The sequence below is a fragment of the Mauremys reevesii genome, linkage group 1 (assembly GCF_016161935.1).
Source record: "Mauremys reevesii isolate NIE-2019 linkage group 1, ASM1616193v1, whole genome shotgun sequence".
Classification (NCBI taxonomy): domain Eukaryota; kingdom Metazoa; phylum Chordata; order Testudines; family Geoemydidae; genus Mauremys; species Mauremys reevesii.
Window position 1 is genome coordinate 260834017 of NC_052623.1, and position 19895 is coordinate 260853911.

Consider the following 19895-nt stretch of genomic DNA (forward strand, 5'->3'; position numbering starts at 1 on the left):
ATTTCAACCATCACGAACAACAGTTAGTAATATTTGCCACCTTATTTCTCAAAACAAATCAAAATAGCAAACCCAAGATGATTCATTTCAGTTACATATTTTTAGTCCATGTTGTTCATACTTCTCATGTAGTCTTTTTCTTTGGCTTGGAGTCGGTTTTTGGATGCCTGTTTGTTTAGAAATATTTACCTGCTTTGTGGTATTCTTATTTGAACTTCACTTTCCCCCCTTACGTTATGTGATTATTAAAGTCTAACACTATACCACAAAGCTTCTGGGGGTGCTGGACCGGAATTAAGAAACTTAGTCTTTCCATTAAATATTAATGTTATGCTACCACCTTGTGGACAAAATATAAATAACACTGAACTATTATACATAGGTATACTGCAATAAGGGTGGAAGCCACATCACCCAGGGAAAAAATGGCTGTGTGTGAGTGACCTATCTGGAAGCATATCGGAGGCTGAATCCTCCCCGCTAACCAAGACAATACAAACTACCAGTGTGGCAAAACTGTGGTATAGCTCATGGACTGTAATAGCTGCTGCAGGCAGTGTTGAGGGCCTGATTCTCCTCTTGGATGGAGAATCAGGCCTGTGTGGCCCCTGAATTCATATAGCTAACAAACTCATTGATACAATGAGGAGTCCGGTGGCACCTTAAAGACTAACAATTTTATTTGGGCATAAGCTTTCGTGGGTAAAAAACCTTAAGGTGCCACTGGACTCCTCGTTGTTTTTGTGGATACAGACTATCACGGCTACCCCTCTGACACTTTAAACCCATTGATCACACTCCAACCTCAGCCCTTAGGGCTGCCTATGAGTTCCCTCTGCAAGCCCTTGAGGGGAACGCTGCTTCCAGTTCACCCATTGTGCTTCTGTGGAGAGGGGAAAACAGAATATTGCCCTACATTCCAGCCTTAGAACCATTATTAAGAAGAATTTTACCTGAGACAGGACCAAGGAGCAGTTCATCCTGTAGGGCTGTAGCTGTGGCGGGGAAGGCACCCACACAAGTACTGGGTACCAGTGGCCTGACTCTCAGTACAGAAGATGCAAACAAACAGCTGAATCCCCCTTTTCCCCCAACAAACATTACAGATCGCCTGTTGCAGGTTTTGGGCTCTGCTTCTTCAAGGGCAGATGTGCTGTGGGTGAAGGACAAGATCATGCTCTACTTCAGCTTCCTTCAGTTCCCTGGGGATTTCCTGCACATGCAAATGCTGACCCAGTGTCTGGTGTGAAAGTGGTGGGACTGGGGGTGTGTGGAAATCAAGCAAGCTGCATTTAGGGTTCCTTGACAGCTTAGTTACACAGGGAGCACTGTGGTGGTTGGAGAGGCAAGGAGCAGCCCACACCTCCTTTCCTCCTCTCACTGTGACAGCTGCATGTATTTCCTGATGGTTTCCGGGGAAGAAGTTCCTTGCTTTTGCTATAGCCCTAATGGCCTTTTGAGGCCATGTCGCCTTACCATTACATGAGGGCCCAATCCTGCCTCCCCAATCCCTATGCCCTTCCTCTCACCCCCACCCAATGAAAGAGATGATGTGAAAGAAATGTCATAAGTTAAAAGCAACAGAGTTTTCTGGCTCTTTGACTGGATTTTCCCATTTAGGTCTTGGTTAGCATCTGAATATGGAGCACAGGATTAGGCCTTATGTACCTATGGTATAAATTGGTGTATCTCTATTGAGGCCAGTGGAACTATGTCATTTTATACCAATTGATATGGCCCTAGGGCTTCAATGAGACTAAGATCTTGCCCATAAATCCTTCCTAACAAGTTTTAGATCTTACCACTGATAATTGATACCTAGAACTTTTGACAAACTGTGGAGTAACAGAAAAAATGTGGACAGCAATTAGCTCTGCAATAGATAACCATGCAGCTGTTCTTAGAGCCTATTTTTTGTTGTTGCCATTCAAAGTACTGTATAGTGAGCTCCTCTGTAGGTTTCTAAGATTCCTGTCTTTTCATGCTATCATTCCTGCTCCTGGGCAAACCGAGAACTCAAGTGCAAAGCAATCAGAAAGATCAGTCCCTCCTCATGGAAATTCACTTTGCTCTTCCCTTCATGCAGTTGAGTGAAAGCAAGATAAGTCATGTAGGATCTGATAATGGACCAAAAACTATGCAGGTAGAAAAAGTATTTTTAATCAGCTTGCACCCAACATAAGAAATAAATACCATAGGAATAAATTATAACCTCAGTGATATCAAAAAACATATATTAGAATTGGAAAAAGGTACAGCAAAGGGCAACAAAAATGATTAGGGGCATGGAACAGCTTCTATGTGAGGAGAGCTTAAAATGAGATGGAACTGTTTAGCTTAGAAAAAAGATGACTAAGGGGGTGTGTGATAGAGGTCTATAAAATAATGACTGGTGTGGAGAAAGCGAATAACCAAGTGTTATTTACTCCTTCGCATAACACAAGAATCAAGGGTCATCCAATGAAATTAATAGGCAGCGGGTTTATAACCAACAAAACGAAGTACTTTGTCATACTCTACATAGTCAACCTGTGTAACTCACTGCCAGGGGTTGTAGTGAAGGCCAAAAGGACCAGCGGGTTAAAAATGTATGATAGAAATTAGTGGAGGATAGGTCCTTCAATAGCTCTTAGCCAAGATGGTCTAGGATGCAAACCCATGCTTTGGGTGTCCCTAAACCTCCAACTGCGAGAAGATGAGACTAGATGACACGGGATGGATCATTCAAAATTGTGCTGCTCTGTTCAGTCCCTGTGAAGCTTCTGGCACTGGCCACTATCCGAAGAGAGGATACTGGGCTAGATGGACCATTGGTCTGACCCTTCATAGCTGTTCTTATGTTCTATGCATTTAATATTTTGATAGGATTTCTGAACAACACATTTGTAACTGAAAGCATGTTTTGCTAACCGTTGGATAAAATCAGACAAAGAAAGAAAATAAGTAATGAGAAAAAGGTTGCAACAAACAATAGTGGATAATAAGTTACAAACACAGTTCCTTCCATTTCCCAATGCCCTAAAGCTAACAAAATGTTTAATAAGAGAGCAAAACATAAGGGTCAGATTCAGTTTCAAAGCTTGTATTTGTAGGACACTAGAGACAAAAGAGTTGAGTGAAATCATTTTGTTTACTTAGATTTAAACCAAGAAATATGAACTAACATGAGAGTAGGAACCAAACTGACTGGTTGAAGTACAAGACTTAAACACTTTTTACACATTTCCTACCATCAGCCAACACACGTTCCACTTCAAACCCAACAGTTCTGGGATCAATTCAGGAAACACTTAAAACCAACATATTTAAAAAAAATTCGGTTGAGAAAGTTTTTAATACTCTTGTTGTGCAAAAGAGAAAGTGTGGCTTAACTGTGTCAACTCAAGACATTCTTGAAACATAACACTGTTTAATTGCCACCGTAACAGCTACTGACCCTCTATGAGTTGGTTTGCTATTGATTTCAGTGTATTTAAAGTGGGCCTATCCATAGTGCTTGATGAACCTCAATTAAATCCATGCAACTGAGTTATTCTCTATTAATCAATATAGGGCCATGTCACTAAATGTTGTGATTTGACATTACTGTAAATGACTTCTTTATTGAATTCGGATCCTGCTTATGCACCACTGCACTCAATGGGATTTTTTTCTATTGCTGCAGTGCCATGCGTGCTATAAATCAGTGTAGCATTACTAATGTCAAAGGTTCCCCACTGCTTTAAGTCAGCTGAAGCTCTTGCCTCATGACTTCAGTGGTAGCAGGCTCAGGTCCTTTAATTTCCAGTGGTATCCCAAACTGATTTAAACCAGCTAGCTCAGCTTCAGTTTTAGCTTCCAAACTGGAAGAGCTTTTTCCTCACTTTACCTTGCCTGGTCATTGCAGTCTTTTGTGGTATGTTACATGTGATGCAGGCTTCTACAATAACAGCCCAATGAACAGTGCTGTAGAACTGGGCTGCAGCAATGGACGGGAGAGAGGGGTTTGCTTTGGCTACTGAAAGGAGCACTTCCCACCACTTAGCTAAATATATATTGTGACATTGTTTCCTCCTCTTTTATCCTAGATTGATATAAATTTAATAGCAAAATAGACCAGAAAACACCCCCAGACACCAGCTGGGGACTGCTAATGCACATTGTGCTCCAGTGACATGCCCCCTGCACTGGTAATGTGGTGAGGGAGGTGTATAGCTTGCCTGTATGCCTGTTGGGCACTACCCCATGAATCCCCAGAAGGGGACTTAGATGAAGTTTTCACTCCCTTTGTACTTCCTGAGTAGTGCAAGGTTACTGGACTGAGGGCTGAGAATTTGGCCCTTTATCTTTGCTTCCTATCTTAACTAGTGCTTCAGTTAGCTATTAAACAGTTATCAAAATTCACTCTTGAGGGAAATCTTGGAGGTGGCTGCATTTCAGTGGTGAGTTAAGTGACCCCTTTGTATATGTCTAGACATCAGTTCATTACGTGTTTTAGGATCCTTTGGGAATTTATCATGTGTTTGCTTCTTTCCTCCTGGGTCAGTAGGGAGTGGGACTATTGAGGATGTGATACTTTCTACTCATGGGGGAAGGGTCATGATTTCTCCTGCTCCTTGGTTGCTTTTATTGGTCATGTCAGGATGGAGGTTCAGTCCATAACAGAGCTTCACCCCAGTGTAAAGAATGAAGATGTCTCAGAGGAAAGTGGTTGAGAAATAGGGGTATCCCACTGGACTGTGAGTTTTGCCATGAAATACAGATCCTCAATGGGGGAAAGAGGCGGGTGAGGTGAGAAATGGGGAGAAACATGGCCCAGTTTCATGAAGACTTGAGGTTACTTAGGACTCCTCTCTCTGCCTTGCCAAGTCCACAAAATCCTAAGAAGTGACCATGCTGGGAACTCCTTGTAAGTCCACAAGGAAGCAATCTGGCACCTGGTGACTTCAGAGGGATCAAAATGGGTAGGGGATGGAGTTGGCTAAGAAAAAAAAAAGGAATGACTTCCCAAGAATTCTCCCACATATCACAGAAAAACACAATACAGATTTAATAAAATACACTGTTTTGTTTTACATGCAACCAATCTAGAAAAAACAAGTTTATCAGGATAAGCAAAATATCCACCACAGAGAGTTCATCCATAGTTCAGCTTCAAGTCACAAGACATGTTTTACGTGGCTTTCAAGTCACCCTATGAGAGATTAACATGAAACAACTCAAATGTGAAGTATATATAGTTTTTTTCTGTTTGATATTATCTGCTGCTAGCTATCACCCCCATATGGCACCATATGCTAGCTTTCCCATGGTTATTTTATGATGATGAAAGAACAGCTATTGTAAGAGCAATGCAATTGGTCCACGTCATTTTGGGTCAAGCCCTGCAGTTCTTCCTCTGTCCTTACACCAAATAAGGGTTAAAGAATTTAGTCCTTAAGAAAGTGTGATCGCTGCTGCTTTTGGAACAGCCTTTGCTGGATCATATGAGACCCTGACCTAGAACTTGCATAAGGACAGCAAGTTTTGCCTCATATGGAAAGAGCAACTTACCCCTGAAATCATGAGTCAAATTAATCACTGTTGGAACTCCATAGGAGTCAATGGAGTTACATCAGGGAGGAATCTGGCCAATTGTCATTAAGTCTGCATTTTATCAAAATAGTGTGTTGTTAAAAACACCAAAATCGGCTCAGGACTAGATTCTGCCACAGTAGTACCCTACTCCCTGAGTAGTTCCACTGCAATCAGTGGCCTTACTTGAGAAGTAAGGCACTAATAGGCATGTGTAAAGGCAGGAGAAGCTGGTCCTAAGTTATTTATTTTTCTCTCACTGCTCCAGGAATTGGAAAAGACAAGGGTGTGTGGGCGGCCCTGGAGTCCCTCCAAGGCAAGTGTGAGGCTTTGGACAAAACAAAGCCATTCCTTCCAAATATAGGTCTACTCTGAGCGCCAGCCAAACTCAAGTCTAAAATCCAAATTCCATCTCTCAGAGGGAATTCATGAACGAGACCCTATGGCCTGTAGAGTCCATCTTATAGAAAATATTTTGATAGCTCTTCCTCTCTGGCATTATCCTCCACCTATTTTTCCTTGAGCACATGCTTCAGTCTATAAAGCAAAACAACCAGCTTGATGAACATAATATTTTGATTTATTAAAAAATGATTTATTATTAGTCATCAAACATTTTTGCCTATGCCCCAATTGGCAAGAAGCAGACAGATAAATTACTACAAGATGTAATGAAACAAATGGCTCTAAAGAAAAAGTGTGTGTGTGTGTGTGTGTGTGTGTGTGTGTGTGTGTGTGTGTGTGTGTGTGTGTGTGTGTGTGTGTGAGAGAGAGAGAGAGAGAGAGAGAGAGAGAGAGAGAGGAAAGTAAATCCATAGCAAACGTTGGGCCCTTGTGAATGGCACTAAATTATCTACTAGTATATGAAGGCTGCTAAATGAAGTGACAGTCTCAAATAGATACCATGTACAAGTTCAAGGCCTGATCCTACAAACATTTTCTACAGGGCAGATTGAGGGGACTATGCATGGTAGCCTGTATTATACATCTTAGTAACTGTTTGCAGAACTGAGCTCCAAAAATGTATAGATGATATTTTCAAGCAATTATCAGTCCTGATTGTTTGGGGTCATTTAACTGGCAAACAAAAGTCACATGTCTGAAAAGGTGTGTCATTCAATGAGATAGCCCTAGAAAAGTGGCATAGGTTTCTATATATCAATATAACGCAATAAAGGGTACAGCAGTAGATAAATACACTCCACTCAATACTAGCTTATATGGCCTATCAAAAGTAGAAGATTCTGTTTGTCACTGAAACATACTATAACAAGTAATGAATGTGGCTAAGATTGTGTAGCTTGACTCACTGAGGTGATTAGACTGACAGCTACTCATGAGTTAGGATCTTCAGACACACAGTTTCACCACTAGAAATGAATAAAATCTCGAGTTATTTGTACACATTTCAGCACCAGCTAAGACTGGCTTTTAAGAAATGTTTTCAAGGGCAAAGCAGAGGTTTTTCAGCTCCTCTTTCATTTGACTGAGCGTGTTCTTGACTTTCTGAGGTGTATTCAGAACCTCTATGCTGCAGGTGAATGGATCATAGTGAAGAGAAAAAGGCTTCTTGATCTTCAGCGCATATTTTCTATTGGGGGTGGGGGAAGAATATAAGAGATAGGTAAATGACATTTGAACCTGCAGACAAAACCCTAAACGTAAAACCTGTAGGGCCTTATTTACCACTATGTTACTCCTGTTTTACATCAATAGCAGTCATTTATGTGATTTATGTCAATATTTCCATTTGGAACTTATATAATTATAGGGGGATCTGGAAGCAATCCCTACATTTAGGTTACCTAACACCTTCCACCATGAAGGATTCTTGTGAAGCTTTTCTTTTTTGAGATGCTGCAAAACCTCCATTGTAGTAGGCTTTTGAAATTTGGACTGGATAAAGCCCTGAGGCCAGAGAATTGCCTTTTTATTGTTCCATAACATTCTCTTCAGGTTTAACTGAGATTTACACTTTTGAAAAATCACCATTTTTCTTCAGTCAGGTGAGTTGTCAGCAAGATTTTGGCAGAGTGTGAAAATAACTGAACACTGTAACCTAAGGTGAGGCCTAAATTGCTGCTAGTACCTCAACAGCAGACTGTACACTGGGAACCCTTGGAAAAGATAGCGTCTCCAGGAGGTTGGGGGAAGGGAGCTGGAGTGGGCTGTCTTTGAAGAATTCCCCACCCTGACCCAGCACATGTCCCCAGCAGCTTCTTACCCACTCCTACAACCAATAGCTGCCTTCTTCTCCTGCCAGCTAATGTGCTGATGGTTCAGTGTTCAAACACTGTTAAAAGCAGGGGAGGGCATTGTTACACAATAGGATTTTTTATGACCTTTTAAAAAAAATCTAGGAAATTATATCCTCCCCCGACACACCCTGTTTTATAAGACTGTTACCTAGGTTACACTCTAATGTTATGACAGAACTTAGGTTGACTGTGAATTTTAATTCTGTTCCCTTGTGCTTACACATTTGGGACAGAAGGATGGCCTTATGAATAGGCGCTGACTTCCTCATTTCCCAGGGGATGCTTGACCTCCACTCCATCCCAGGCCCCATCCCTTCCCCCAAGGCCCCACCCCACCCTGCCTCTTTCCACTCCTGTTCTGCCCCCTCCCCCGAGGGCACCTCATAGACACTTGGTACCTCCCCATACTGGGGGGGCACGATCTAAAGAGGAGGTCCCATGATCAGTCACATGTCATCCCCCTTGGCGACCCTCCCCCATGCCCAGCCCAGGTCACGTTACCTGTGTGTGTTTTGGGGGGGCACTCTGTCATCCCTCTGCACATGCCCCCCCAGGACATATTCCTGGCAGGAGGGAGCTCGGGCAGGGAGTGGGAGGGAGCCATTCCAACACCACCCCTCCCGGTCACTGCTCTGCCTGAGAGAGCCTGGCTGTGGAGGCAGCTTCCACTCCCTGCCCGGGCTTGGCTGCTGGGGACCTTGGCTGAGCAAGCTGGAAACATGCCAGGGGGAGGGAGGCTCTGGTTTCCTTGCCCCTGGTCCCTGGCAACCAAGCCCGGGCAGGGAGCAGAAGCTGCCTCCCCAGCCAGGCTGAGCAGGCTATGTCAGGCAGCTGCCAATGCCAGCCCACCATGCTGCAGAGCAGCATCCCAGCAGCTGGAGGAGGGGCTGGATGGTCCTGCCCGATCTGCTCCTGGCCCCTCGCGCCTTCCACTTCCCGGCATCTGGGGCATGCATCACCCAGCCCCGCCCCCCAACCTCTTCCTGCCTCCCCACATGCCATCAAACAGCTGATCAGGATAAATGGGAGGCACTGGGAGGAGAGAGGGAGGAGCTGATTGGTGAGGCCTGCTGCTGGTGGGAGACACTGGGGAGAGGAGAGGGAGGAGGAGCCCACTGGTGGGTGTTGAACACCCACTATTAATTTTCCTTGGGTGCTCCAGCCCAAAAGCACCCACGGAGTTGGCGCCTATGGCCTTATGGTAAAGCCCCTTGACAGGACTACAAGAGGTCTGATTGCCACAAACTTCCTGCGTGACTTTGGGAAAGTCATTTAATCTCCCTACCTCTCAGCAACAGAACCTACCTCAGAGAGATGGTGCGAGGACAAATGCGAGTAAGGCATTTTTTGGATGTTGGGGCTGGGGACTGGCTAGATATGTAGCTGGAGTCTTATATGCAACTATTGCTTTTAAAAAGCAGTATTAATATTTATTAAAAAAATGTTCAGATCATGTGTGTTCTGAGTCAGCCACCATATTTTATGGAATGAGGATGTATCTACCTTGATACTGTAAATGGAGCCCAGCTTCTAACCTTAGCTCAGCTACCAGAGCGGGCAGGGGTGTAGTAGTGCCGCCTGTGCATTGGAGCTTAGCATTTGGCCCAATGTATTTGTCTCAATGAAAAGAATGTGCATCAATGACATACTCACTGGAGTTTGGCCGTGGCATCTTCAAAATTTTCTGCTACAAAATAGATGGGTTGGAAGGTCTGATCTTGATATGGATGAACTGCAGTCAGTTCGGGATCAAACGGTTTGTGCTCAGGCTTGTTTGATAAAGCATACTTTAAAAACCAAAAACAACACAAAAGGTTAGAATTTGTGCATAAAGACATAACAAAATAAACATCCACTGTACTGATTAAGAGTATAAAGTGCATTTGGGATGGGGCAAGATAAATTATGAATAGGATACTACATTTACAGTTTAAAGTTTATTTTCATATGTTTTCACTAATACAACACACATGGAAAAGAAGATGTTTCATGCATTGCAACAATGCAGGGTGGGCATACCGTAACCCTTTTCTAGAATCAAATTCAGGGTGTGAAGCTATTTAAACATTGATTCTGAAATGTTAATAAAGAAGGCAAATGCAAGTCATAGGTATAAATACTAGGTAGGGAGTTGACAGAAAAAATGTCATAACAATAATCCCTTTTACAAAGGTGGGTAAGGATGGCATACTCTGGCTCTCTATCATTCAGAGCTTGATGGCATTATCTCTGATTTTGAGCTAACCATCTAGTTTTGAGTCACTTGCCTCTTATCAGATAATGATTTGAAATTTCTTTCTAAATGCTAGAGTGCTATGAAGTCTTTGACTGTGCAGGTCTCTCCAAACCAAGTGAGCGGCGAGTGAAGCTCCTGGTTTCAGTAACACAGCTGTCCCTTCACCTCACAATCCTCAAGTTTTATTTTTAAAGTCCCATCAACTTATTTAATTAGCAATAAATTATGCAACAAGCTCATGGTGATGAAAGAACTGAAGCTCTATTAAACATATTGAAAGGCCACCTTTATGTTCTGAGGTATGGCTGTTTGTCTTCAAGCCATGCTCAGGAACAATCCTCATGCCTGCACTCCTGAGTCTCTAGTCTTACACCAGTGTATGTTCTTCCTGACATCTTACCCTCTTTCTCCAGTTCCACTTAGCCTGTTGCACAACCACCTGTAGCAAAGAGGCGTGGCCACCCTTGGAGATTGACAGTGAGAGATGGCCAGATGCCCCCTACTGGGCAGAACCAGGAAAGCCACACTCACCACACCGGAAGCAGAGGGGTGGGAGAGGAACAGGAAGTATAAAAGGTGGACCCTGCAGCTCAACTGGGCTGCAGCCACCAAGGGAGATGGACATGTTCTCCGGTCCCATTCAACACCTACGTGCAGCCACTAGGTGAACTGGTCAGATGGCATGGACTCATGAACAACAACATGCAGAGGACACAGAACTCTACCTATCCTTCACCACATAGGATCATACCACTACCATCAAGATGGCCCAGTGCTTGGATGAGATCAGTTCATGGAATAACAACAGTTGGCTGACGCTGAACCTGAGCAAAGCTGAGGTGATGCTGGTGGAACATTTGGAAGAGTGTATTGCTACAGTGAAGTCTCCATTAGATCCATTGATAACTGAATAATTCAATCCATAGTTTAGGAGTACTCTTGGATTCTTCACTGACACCAAGCTCTCATATAGCAGTATCTATGAATCATGCTATCTATCAGCTCTGGTTGGCTAAGAGACTCTGTCCCATCCTGGGGGACAGTGACCTGGCCTCATTTATTCGCCTCTCAGCTGAACTACAGCACTGCAATATATCTGGACATGAAGCCTTCAGCACCTAGGAAGCCCTAACTAGTTCAGCATGGCCCAGCACCTCTCCTCCTGCAACATAGACTACTGCGAGCACATCACATCTATCTTCTGCTCTCCACACTAGTTTCCAACAGAATTTAAATTCAAGTACAAGGTCTCAGTCTCTACCTTTATGGCACTCTGTCACCTGGGCCCAGGATACTTAAAAGACCACCTAGTACTCTGGGATAGAAATCAGGGTCAATAACTCCGCTTCTGTGACACAACGGAATTCTCTACAATAAGGGTAAAGATTGCTGGAGCTAGAACTTTCTCAGGGGCTGGTTTGAGACTGTGGAATGAACCCCTCCATGCCAGCTATTAAGGGCCAACATAAACCTCACCACCTTTCACCCCACGAGCAAGGTGCATCTCTTTGACCTTGCCTTCTGTAACATAAATACAGAGCAACATGTATATTTTAAAAATATCCCCCTGGTATAGAGAATGAGAGAACACACACAGATGTTAGTCGAGTTACTTAATGAGATACTGGATGGCACTCAGAGACTACGGTGATGAGCGTGGTATGAGAACCTTGATAAAATAGAATAGAATGGTTGAATGGAAGCAGTTCATTTTAAAATGAAGTAGCAGCAGTTTGCAGGGAAGGAGTTAAAACATCTCCGAATGATTCTACAGTTCTTAATGAGAAAATTAGGCAGCAATACAAATTGCTTGTCTTCTACCTTCAGTTAAACGGCAGATGTAACTTTAGCCTTTACAATCAAGGTCATATTCTCTCACCACAGAACTAGCCTTAGGACTTGACTGGATTCCTCTATTGTGATTAATCCCTTAAAGGAGATTTCAAGCTCTGTCAACATCTCTAGAGGCCATGCTGAAAAACGACCAGTTATCCTTTGCTGAGCTTCTGAACTTTAACCTAGGTGCCTCAAAACATACGTATTTGGAGACATGAGCACCAGTATCCTTTATTACCCTGCTCAACGTTGAAATAAATTAGATTTAAAGCTATAAAGTATTCAGACATATAAGGGGATTAAAACAAATGTTGATCCTTGCTCCATATTCAGTTTTGATAATGGAGCTGACAAGTTTTAAAAGATAAATAAAATCAGCTATGAACTTTATATTTGTTGACAATGCATATGGTGAAGACAGAGGGAAGTTAAAGAAAATATCAGTAGCCTGCAGACTTTATCCGAGAACAAGTATAAGTCTAAACCAAATATATGGTAATTGAACATAATTTGTGGAGATGCATGTTGATCTTTTGGTTCATAGCGAGACAGTCCAGTATTATATGTATAGGTGCTGTACCTCTATAATACCGCTTTAAAATATGGTCATGCACAAGATCACACTACCATATTGTAACAAAGACACACATACTTCTATACTAGTGTTAATGAGGGAAGTGTTCCCTGCAGACCATAAGGGAAAGCTCTGCAAACCATGCACCACTCAGTTTGGAAACTGAACCCTGCAGTTTGGTTTCAGGAGTTAGGAGCACACCAGTCCCAGAAGACTCACTGCCCTCTAGTGAATAACAGGCAACTACACAAGCTTAATGTCAGACAACCACGCTTCTGTCTGCCAGGTTTTGATCTGTCAAGGCATCTGTGGTCATCTCTACCAAATTCACAGTCCATTATGGTCAATTTCACGGCCATGGGATTTGAAAATTGGTAAATTTCATGTTTTCAGATGTTTAAATCTGAAATTTCATGGTGTTGTAACTGTGGGGGTCCCTACCCAAAAAGGGATTGTGGGGGTGGGGGTTGCAAACCTGTTGTAGGGGGGTCATGGGATTGCCACCCTCACTTCTGTGCAGCAACCGCAGAGCTTCCTGCAGCTGCAGGAGGTTCCTGGAGGTGGAGGTAGGTCTGAGCTCTGCCTCCCCCCCAGAGTAGCTGTGCAGGGGATTGACAAGACCTGTCCCTCCCCTGCCCAGCAGGAGCTAGGAGCCCCCTTTGCTGAGGCGCTCCCAGCAGACACAACTCCACAAGTCTCCTCCAGCTGCAGGAACCTTTGGGGCTGCTGCCCAGTCCCAGAGAACATCCTGCACCAGGAGAAGGCACTCAGAGGTGGGTCTGGTCTTCCCCCACAGAGCAGCTGTGCAGGGAGATGGACAAATCCTGTCCCTTCCCTGCCCAGCCAAGCAAGGAGTCCCCTTTGCTGGGGTGCTCCTAGGAACAAGGGGACATCAGATTTCACAGGGAAGTGCTTATTTCATGGTCCATGATGCATTTTTCACGGCCCTGAAATTGGTAGGGCCCTAGTAATCTCTGAGCTAGTTTTGAACAGGACAGGGCAACTGTGCAGCTAATCTCTTTAAACAGGGTTTTTCTAATGACCTGCAATACAGCTGCAGTGAACTTCAGACTGTCGCATATCCTTACTGACTTATTTTGAGGGCAGGTTACCGGCTCTCTACCTGGTTACTGCTGATGCCATCAAATGGCTGGGCACATTGTGCACATGCTGAGAGAGACCAAGCTTGTACTGGTGAAGGTACCGTAAGGAGACAGTCTATTAGTTCATAAGTATAGTTAGTTTTCATGGCTATGTTGACTATTTAGTTGAAAGACAGACAACACTATAACTTTTCTATTCACATTTGTGATGGCTGTTGTAGGAGAGAAGGGAATATCTGAATTTCTCTAGGGTGGGAGGAGTGGAGAAGTGAGGTTCTAAACACGGTGATCAAGTGTTTTTTAAAATGATCCTCAGAATATTTTGATGTCAGAAAACATTCATTAACTTTTCCCACAAACGTTCAAAAATGGATTATAGGACTCAGTCAATAATAAATACATTTTACTTACCACAAGCTCCCCGTAAGATGAAAGGAGTCCTGCCCCATAAGCTTTGATGGATCCATTTTGTTTGCAGAGACCAAACTCAATAGTAAACCAATAGAGCTGATAACCAAGAACAACTAATCAGTTTGTGAGAACCATAAACTAATCTAATAATCACCTCCTTTTTTGTTTATTTGACTTGTGCCCTATCTTTCTTTTGTTTCTTTTCTCTTTATTACTTTTCTTAATTTCTATTTATCTTTAAGCATTAAGTTTGTATATTTTAAGAAAATATCCTTACATATTTATATATTTACATATTTATATATTTAAATTTATGTACTACTTGAGCAAAATGAAATAGGAAAGGTTTCCTCCCTTCCATTCTCTGTATGGCACTATTAGCAGAAATTTGAAATTATCCATCCCTTAGCACCAACATCCACTTTAAAATTAAGCCCATTCCATCTTTGCAAGGGCAGCCAATACCTTTTGGCTGCCCTTGCAAATTGAAGTAGTTCCACATTAAGTGCTGGATTATGACCCAGCCCTAAAGACCTGCTCAGGAGAGTAAGGGAATTAGGACACTTTCCCTCTCTGCAACCCTGTTAACACTTCCCACATTGCAGTTTCAGACATGGGGAAGCTGGGGGAAGGAAGAAGCAGGGCCTATCCACTCAGTACCTTTCCCCAGCAGAAGGGCAGGGAGGGGTGGAACCTATAACCTTCCCAAGAACAAGAAACAACAGGGAAGGAAGGAATCATATTCCCAATGTGGCTTTGTGTCACAATTCATCTCAGGCCTCCTTCTGGGGCATTCAGCTATGCACTTCCTGTTACACAGGGCTGAGCCCTAAGTTTCAATCAAGCCCTACGTGATTTGTTTACAGCATTCCGCTTAAAGAGTTGCTGATACTTCACAGAAGAGTATGAGACTATTCTACCAATATATCTTGGTTTCTTTGATATATATCTTCATAGTTCTCTGACTTGTTATTAGCAAGGACATTTACAATTTAAAAACCACAAACAACAAACAGGCAAACTGTCATAAACAGATAGTAAGGGTTAAGGTCTCTTTTACCTGTAATGGGTTAACAAGCTCAGTAACTGATGAACACCTGACCAGAGGACCAATCAAGGGACAGGATTATTTCAAATCTCTGTGGAGGGAAGGCTTTGTCTGTGTCCTTTGTTTGGATTGCCGTTCTCTCTTTGGATTTAAGAGAGGCCAGACATATTCTTCAAGTTCTCCAAGGTTTCCTGAAGTATTTTCTTCTGTTTCAGTATAGTGAGTATTAGAAGGCGGTTTAGTCTTATAATTGATTTCTACATTTGCAATTGTGTGTTTGCTGAAGAAATATCTTTATTTCTGTTTACTGTTACTTTGATTATTCTGAGGAAGGGGGTGGGGGAAAGCCTCTCCAGGCTTCTAAGTTAGACCCTGTATTTTTTCATCCTGGTAATACAGAGATAGTGTACTTTTTTTCTTTCTTTAATAAAATCTTTTCTTTTAGAACCTGAGTGATTTCTTCCCTTGTTTGGATTTTCAGGGGAAGGGGAGGGGGAAAAGTGAATCCCTCTTTGTTTGATTCAAGGAGTTTGAATCAAGGTATCTCTCCCAAGGACAAAGGGAGGGGGAAGAAGGTGGGGGGAATGGATTATTTCCCTTTTGTGTTAAGATCCAAGGAAGTTGGGATCTGTGTTCCCCAGGGAAAGTTTGGGGGAACGGGGAGTGTACTAGACACTGGAATTTCTAGTTGGTGGCAGCGTACCAGATCTAAACTAGGATTTTAGTTTAGAGGAACCTATGCAGGTCCCCATCTTGTGAACGCTAAAGTTCAAAGTGGGGAATAAACCTATGACACAAACAAAGAAACAAACACCCAGGATTGTTGTTCCTTAGGGGTTTTCTCTTCTAACTACTTTACATACATTTCAAATGATAATACTCCATTTGTGATGTTCTAATCATCTAGGTCCTTTTTATTTTCTAAAGGGGATCTTTTCCCATTTCTCATCTTTTTAGTATAGGATCTCTTTGGTTAGCTCCCTAGGGATAGGAAGGTGGAATGGGGTGCCCTGTTCTTTCTGAAAGTACCCCATGCCACTTCTGTGATGCTAAGTGAGTGAGGATCTTGAATCTTGACATCACAGCTATAGTTTGATATGTGATATGATGCTGTCTGGGCAGTGAGTTCAAACATGAATGCTGACAACTTTCAATCTGTCCTGCTCTCACACAGCTGTGTAGAACTGGGCATATGTTCAATCTAAATATTAAGAACTGAATAGACGAAGGAATCAATGGTGGTTCAGAGTTAGCTTTAGTAAAATCAATCTCATAACACTTAGCAGCACACGTTAATTACATTAACTAGATAGTCCTCACAATGGTCCTATGATATAGGCATTAATAGCCCTGTTACAGGTGGACAGACTCAAGCAGGCCAACTAAATGAGTTAACCAAGATGACAGAGAGAGAGAGAAGTATCAAAAATGAGAGGGAATGCAGATATTCCTGGCTCCCAAGACCTGTGCTCTGGGCACTAGACCATGCATCTCACTTGAGAGGCAATTAAGAGCTAGCTTGTTAATATATGGAGATATACCTATCTCAGAGAACTGGAAAGGACCCTGAAAGGTCATTGAGTCCAGCCCCCTGCCTTCACTAGCAGGACCAAGTACTGATTTTGCCACAGATCCCTAAGTGGCCCCCTTAAAGATTGAACTCACAACCCTGTGTTTAAGAAGGCCAAAGCTCAAGCCACTGAACTACCCCTCCTCCCCATGAGTGCTGTGACAGCAGCACTCATACCTCAGCATGAGCCTGATTCCATAAATGGTCCCACTGACTTCAGGAGACATCTCATGGAGTAAGGTCAGCAGGAGGAGTCAGAATGTGTCTCTATGTGATCTGGTGATTTAGAGCCAGATTGTGGACCCCATACTTCTACTGATGAGCCAGGAGTCTCAAGAGTTGTCCCATCGACGTTAATGGGACCACTTGGATGAGTCACGTAAGGGGTTCGCAATCTGACCCGTAGTTTGCATCACTTTATTAGACAACCATAAAAAACTAAAGAGAATGAATTTGTTCCCTCACAGAGCTGAATTCCCAAGTACTGGCATAGATGGGATCTAGGGACAACGTAGCTCTTTTTCTCCTATTTTTGCTCACCCACAGAGTCTTGCCGTAGACTCCTGAGGCGTTTCGGGGAGAGCGGAAGTGTGGCTCCTGCCATGGCATTTTATGGGATGCCTGGGCTCCTGCGTTTCACAGTAGGTGCCACAGAAGGGTTAAAAGGTTTATGGGGCACTTTGCTCTCAATCTGCATCCTGGCAAACATGGCTGAGCAAATCTACTCCAACAGGTGACTGGAGAAAGGGATCGTTAGACAGGCTCACAACCCCTGGGCTATTATTGGTGACCCTCTCCTGGTCTGCAACAAAGAGACTGAGAACTGCAGGGTTTGCAAAGATATATGTGGGCTCATCAGAGAGGGGCAGGAGGGGCTGCAGGAGCTGCTTGTATAAGGGAAGGATAGAAGGATTCCTCTGCCTCTGGTAGAGCTTTCCGTAGACTGGTAGTTCACCCCGACACAGCTGATTTACTCCTGGTGCTCAAAAAATCATCTTGATGAGCAAGTATGTGCCTTTGGAATAGGCCAGGTGGCATGAAACAGGGCTGCCCAAAGGATTCAGGGGACCTGGGGCAAAGCAATTTCGGGGGCCCTTCCATAAAAAAAAGTTGCAATAATATAGAATACATCAACCCCCAGGCGGCCCTGGCATGAAATGGTAGGTATTCCCAAAAGAATGACCCAGGGTGCAACTATACTTCAAAAACAGACCCACACCAGCAAGTCTCAGAGCTTGGGTCAGCTGAGTCAGGCTCAGGGGACTTGTGTGACCGGGTCAAAAATAGCAATGAAGCTGTTTGGACTCAGGCTGGAGCCCGAGCTCTGAGACATTCCCTCCTCCCTGGGTTTCACAAGCTTCAACCTGAGCCCGGATGCCTACACTGCTATTTTTAGCGCTGTAGCATGAGCCCTGTGAACCCAAGTGAGTTGCCCTGGTCTCTGAGACTCATTGCCGTGGGTATTGTTTTGCAGTAAAGACGTACCCCCAGGGTGTTTCATTACAGGGCCAGAACCCCATGCAAGTCAGAGGAGCTATTCCCAATTATACCAGCTTGCCCCAGGTTTCACACCACCTCCCTATCCTCAAATGACATAGGTCAGCGTGAGGTGACAGTATGTTATCATATCAATATACTCAGAGTTTGCAGGTTCAAACTGAAAACATCTCTGGCCAGTGTCATTTAAAATGTGTGTTCACTCAGTGGTGATTCTCATAAGCAAGGAAGGAGGAAACTATTTGTTTAAATAGGAGAGTGAGTTAATAGGATCCTCACACAGTCCCCCACCATTCTGTCCTATAGGTGCTGAAACTAGGGGTCCTGGCGGTGCGGCAGCACCCCCTGGCTTGAAGTGGTTTCCATCATATACAGGGTTTACAGTTCACAGCGGTGGCTTTGGGCACTGGCGCAGCAAGCACGTGCCTGGGGCAGCAAGCCACGGGGGGCGGCCTGACGGTCTCTGTGAGGGCGGCAGTCAGGCAGTCTTTGGCGGCATGCCTGTGGGAGGTCCGCCGGTCTCATGGCTTTGGTGGCAATTCAGCGGCGGGTATGCCGAAGGCGCAGGACTGGCAGATCACCCGCAGAAATGCCGCCGAATCCACGGAGCAGCGGACCTCCTGCAGGCGTGCCGCCGAAGGTCGCCTGACTGCCGTACGTGGGGCGGCAAAAAACATATAGCCGCCCCTGACAGTTTGGTTCAATGGCTCTCAGCACCACCACTATACACATTGTTCCAGTGCCCCTGTTCTTTCCACAAGAACTTGCACTCCTGATGCATGAATTTGATCACAGGAGAGCAGGGGATACCTTTTGGGGGCTCTCCTTGTTCTTAAAGTATTGTCCATCCCAGGACTAAGTGATGTAGTGTATGATAGTCCAGCCTTCCTTACAGTAGTCGCACACAACTCCCACAGGCTGACATTTAGGGCCATTAGCTTTGGGGACCAGTAACTATTTTTGCATGGCAAGAAGCCAGGCAATCATGTTGTGCTTTCTGCTATGTGGGCCCTGCACTACTCAGATTGCAGGACAGCTGTGAGCAGCTCGGACTGGGCAGCCTGGTAAAGTGAGGCCAGCTGTGAGTTTGTATTGTGGTTTAGCCTTGGAGCTTGATTCCCCAATGACTAGGTCAGCTGGCTAGGGGGCAGCCACAAGAAAGACCTTGTGGAGCAGACCCTCAGCTGTGGAAAAGCCCCACTGACTTCAGTGGCAGTGATGTTGTCCTACTCCAGCTGAGGTTTTGGTCATGTAAATAAATATAACTTCTGCTGTCTGAAATGAACAGTGATGAAATAAAAACACCTAGTTCTTATATAGCACTTTTCATCCATGGATCGCAAAGCATTTTAGGTAGTACATCAGTATCATTATCCCCTTTTCACAGAGGGGGAAACTGAGGTTCAGGGAGGTGAAGTGACTTGCCTGAGATTCCCCAAAAGCAGAGCCAGACTAGAACCAGGTTTTTTGAGTTCTAGAAGGGCTCTATCTGCAAAGCCATGCTGCCTACAGAGTAATAGCTACCCTGAGATTGCTTTTGATAGTTCTAGTGTTTGCAACTGTAGTGCCTATAAAAAGAACAGGAGTACTTGTGGCACCTTAGAGACTAACAAATATATGTATCCAATGAAGTGGGCTGTAGCCCACGAAAGCTTATGCTCAAATAAATTTGTTAGTCTCTAAGGTGCCACAAGTACTCCCATTCTTTTTGCAGATACAGACTAACACGCCTGCTACTCTGAAACCTGTAGTGCCTATGTGGATCATCACAGCTAGTTGCTGGTTTGTGCTCACACAAAAATAAACTCC

General features: G+C 44.0%; 1 protein-coding gene across 1 annotated transcript in view; it reads right to left on the reverse strand.

Moving 5' to 3' along the window:
* Nucleotides 1-3066: 3066 nt before the first annotated feature.
* The window catches only part of LOC120370067 (tyrosine 3-monooxygenase-like), a 53576-nt gene continuing 36747 nt past the window's right edge, over nucleotides 3067-19895 (reverse strand). Inside the window, exons 11-13 of the mRNA XM_039484138.1 lie at nucleotides 13972-14067; nucleotides 9465-9598; nucleotides 3067-7144 (exon numbers count right to left, since the gene is read on the reverse strand). Of these exons, the coding sequence (XP_039340072.1) occupies nucleotides 6985-7144; nucleotides 9465-9598; nucleotides 13972-14067 (390 nt within the window). The 3' untranslated portion in view covers nucleotides 3067-6984. The remainder of the gene's footprint in view (nucleotides 7145-9464; nucleotides 9599-13971; nucleotides 14068-19895) is intronic.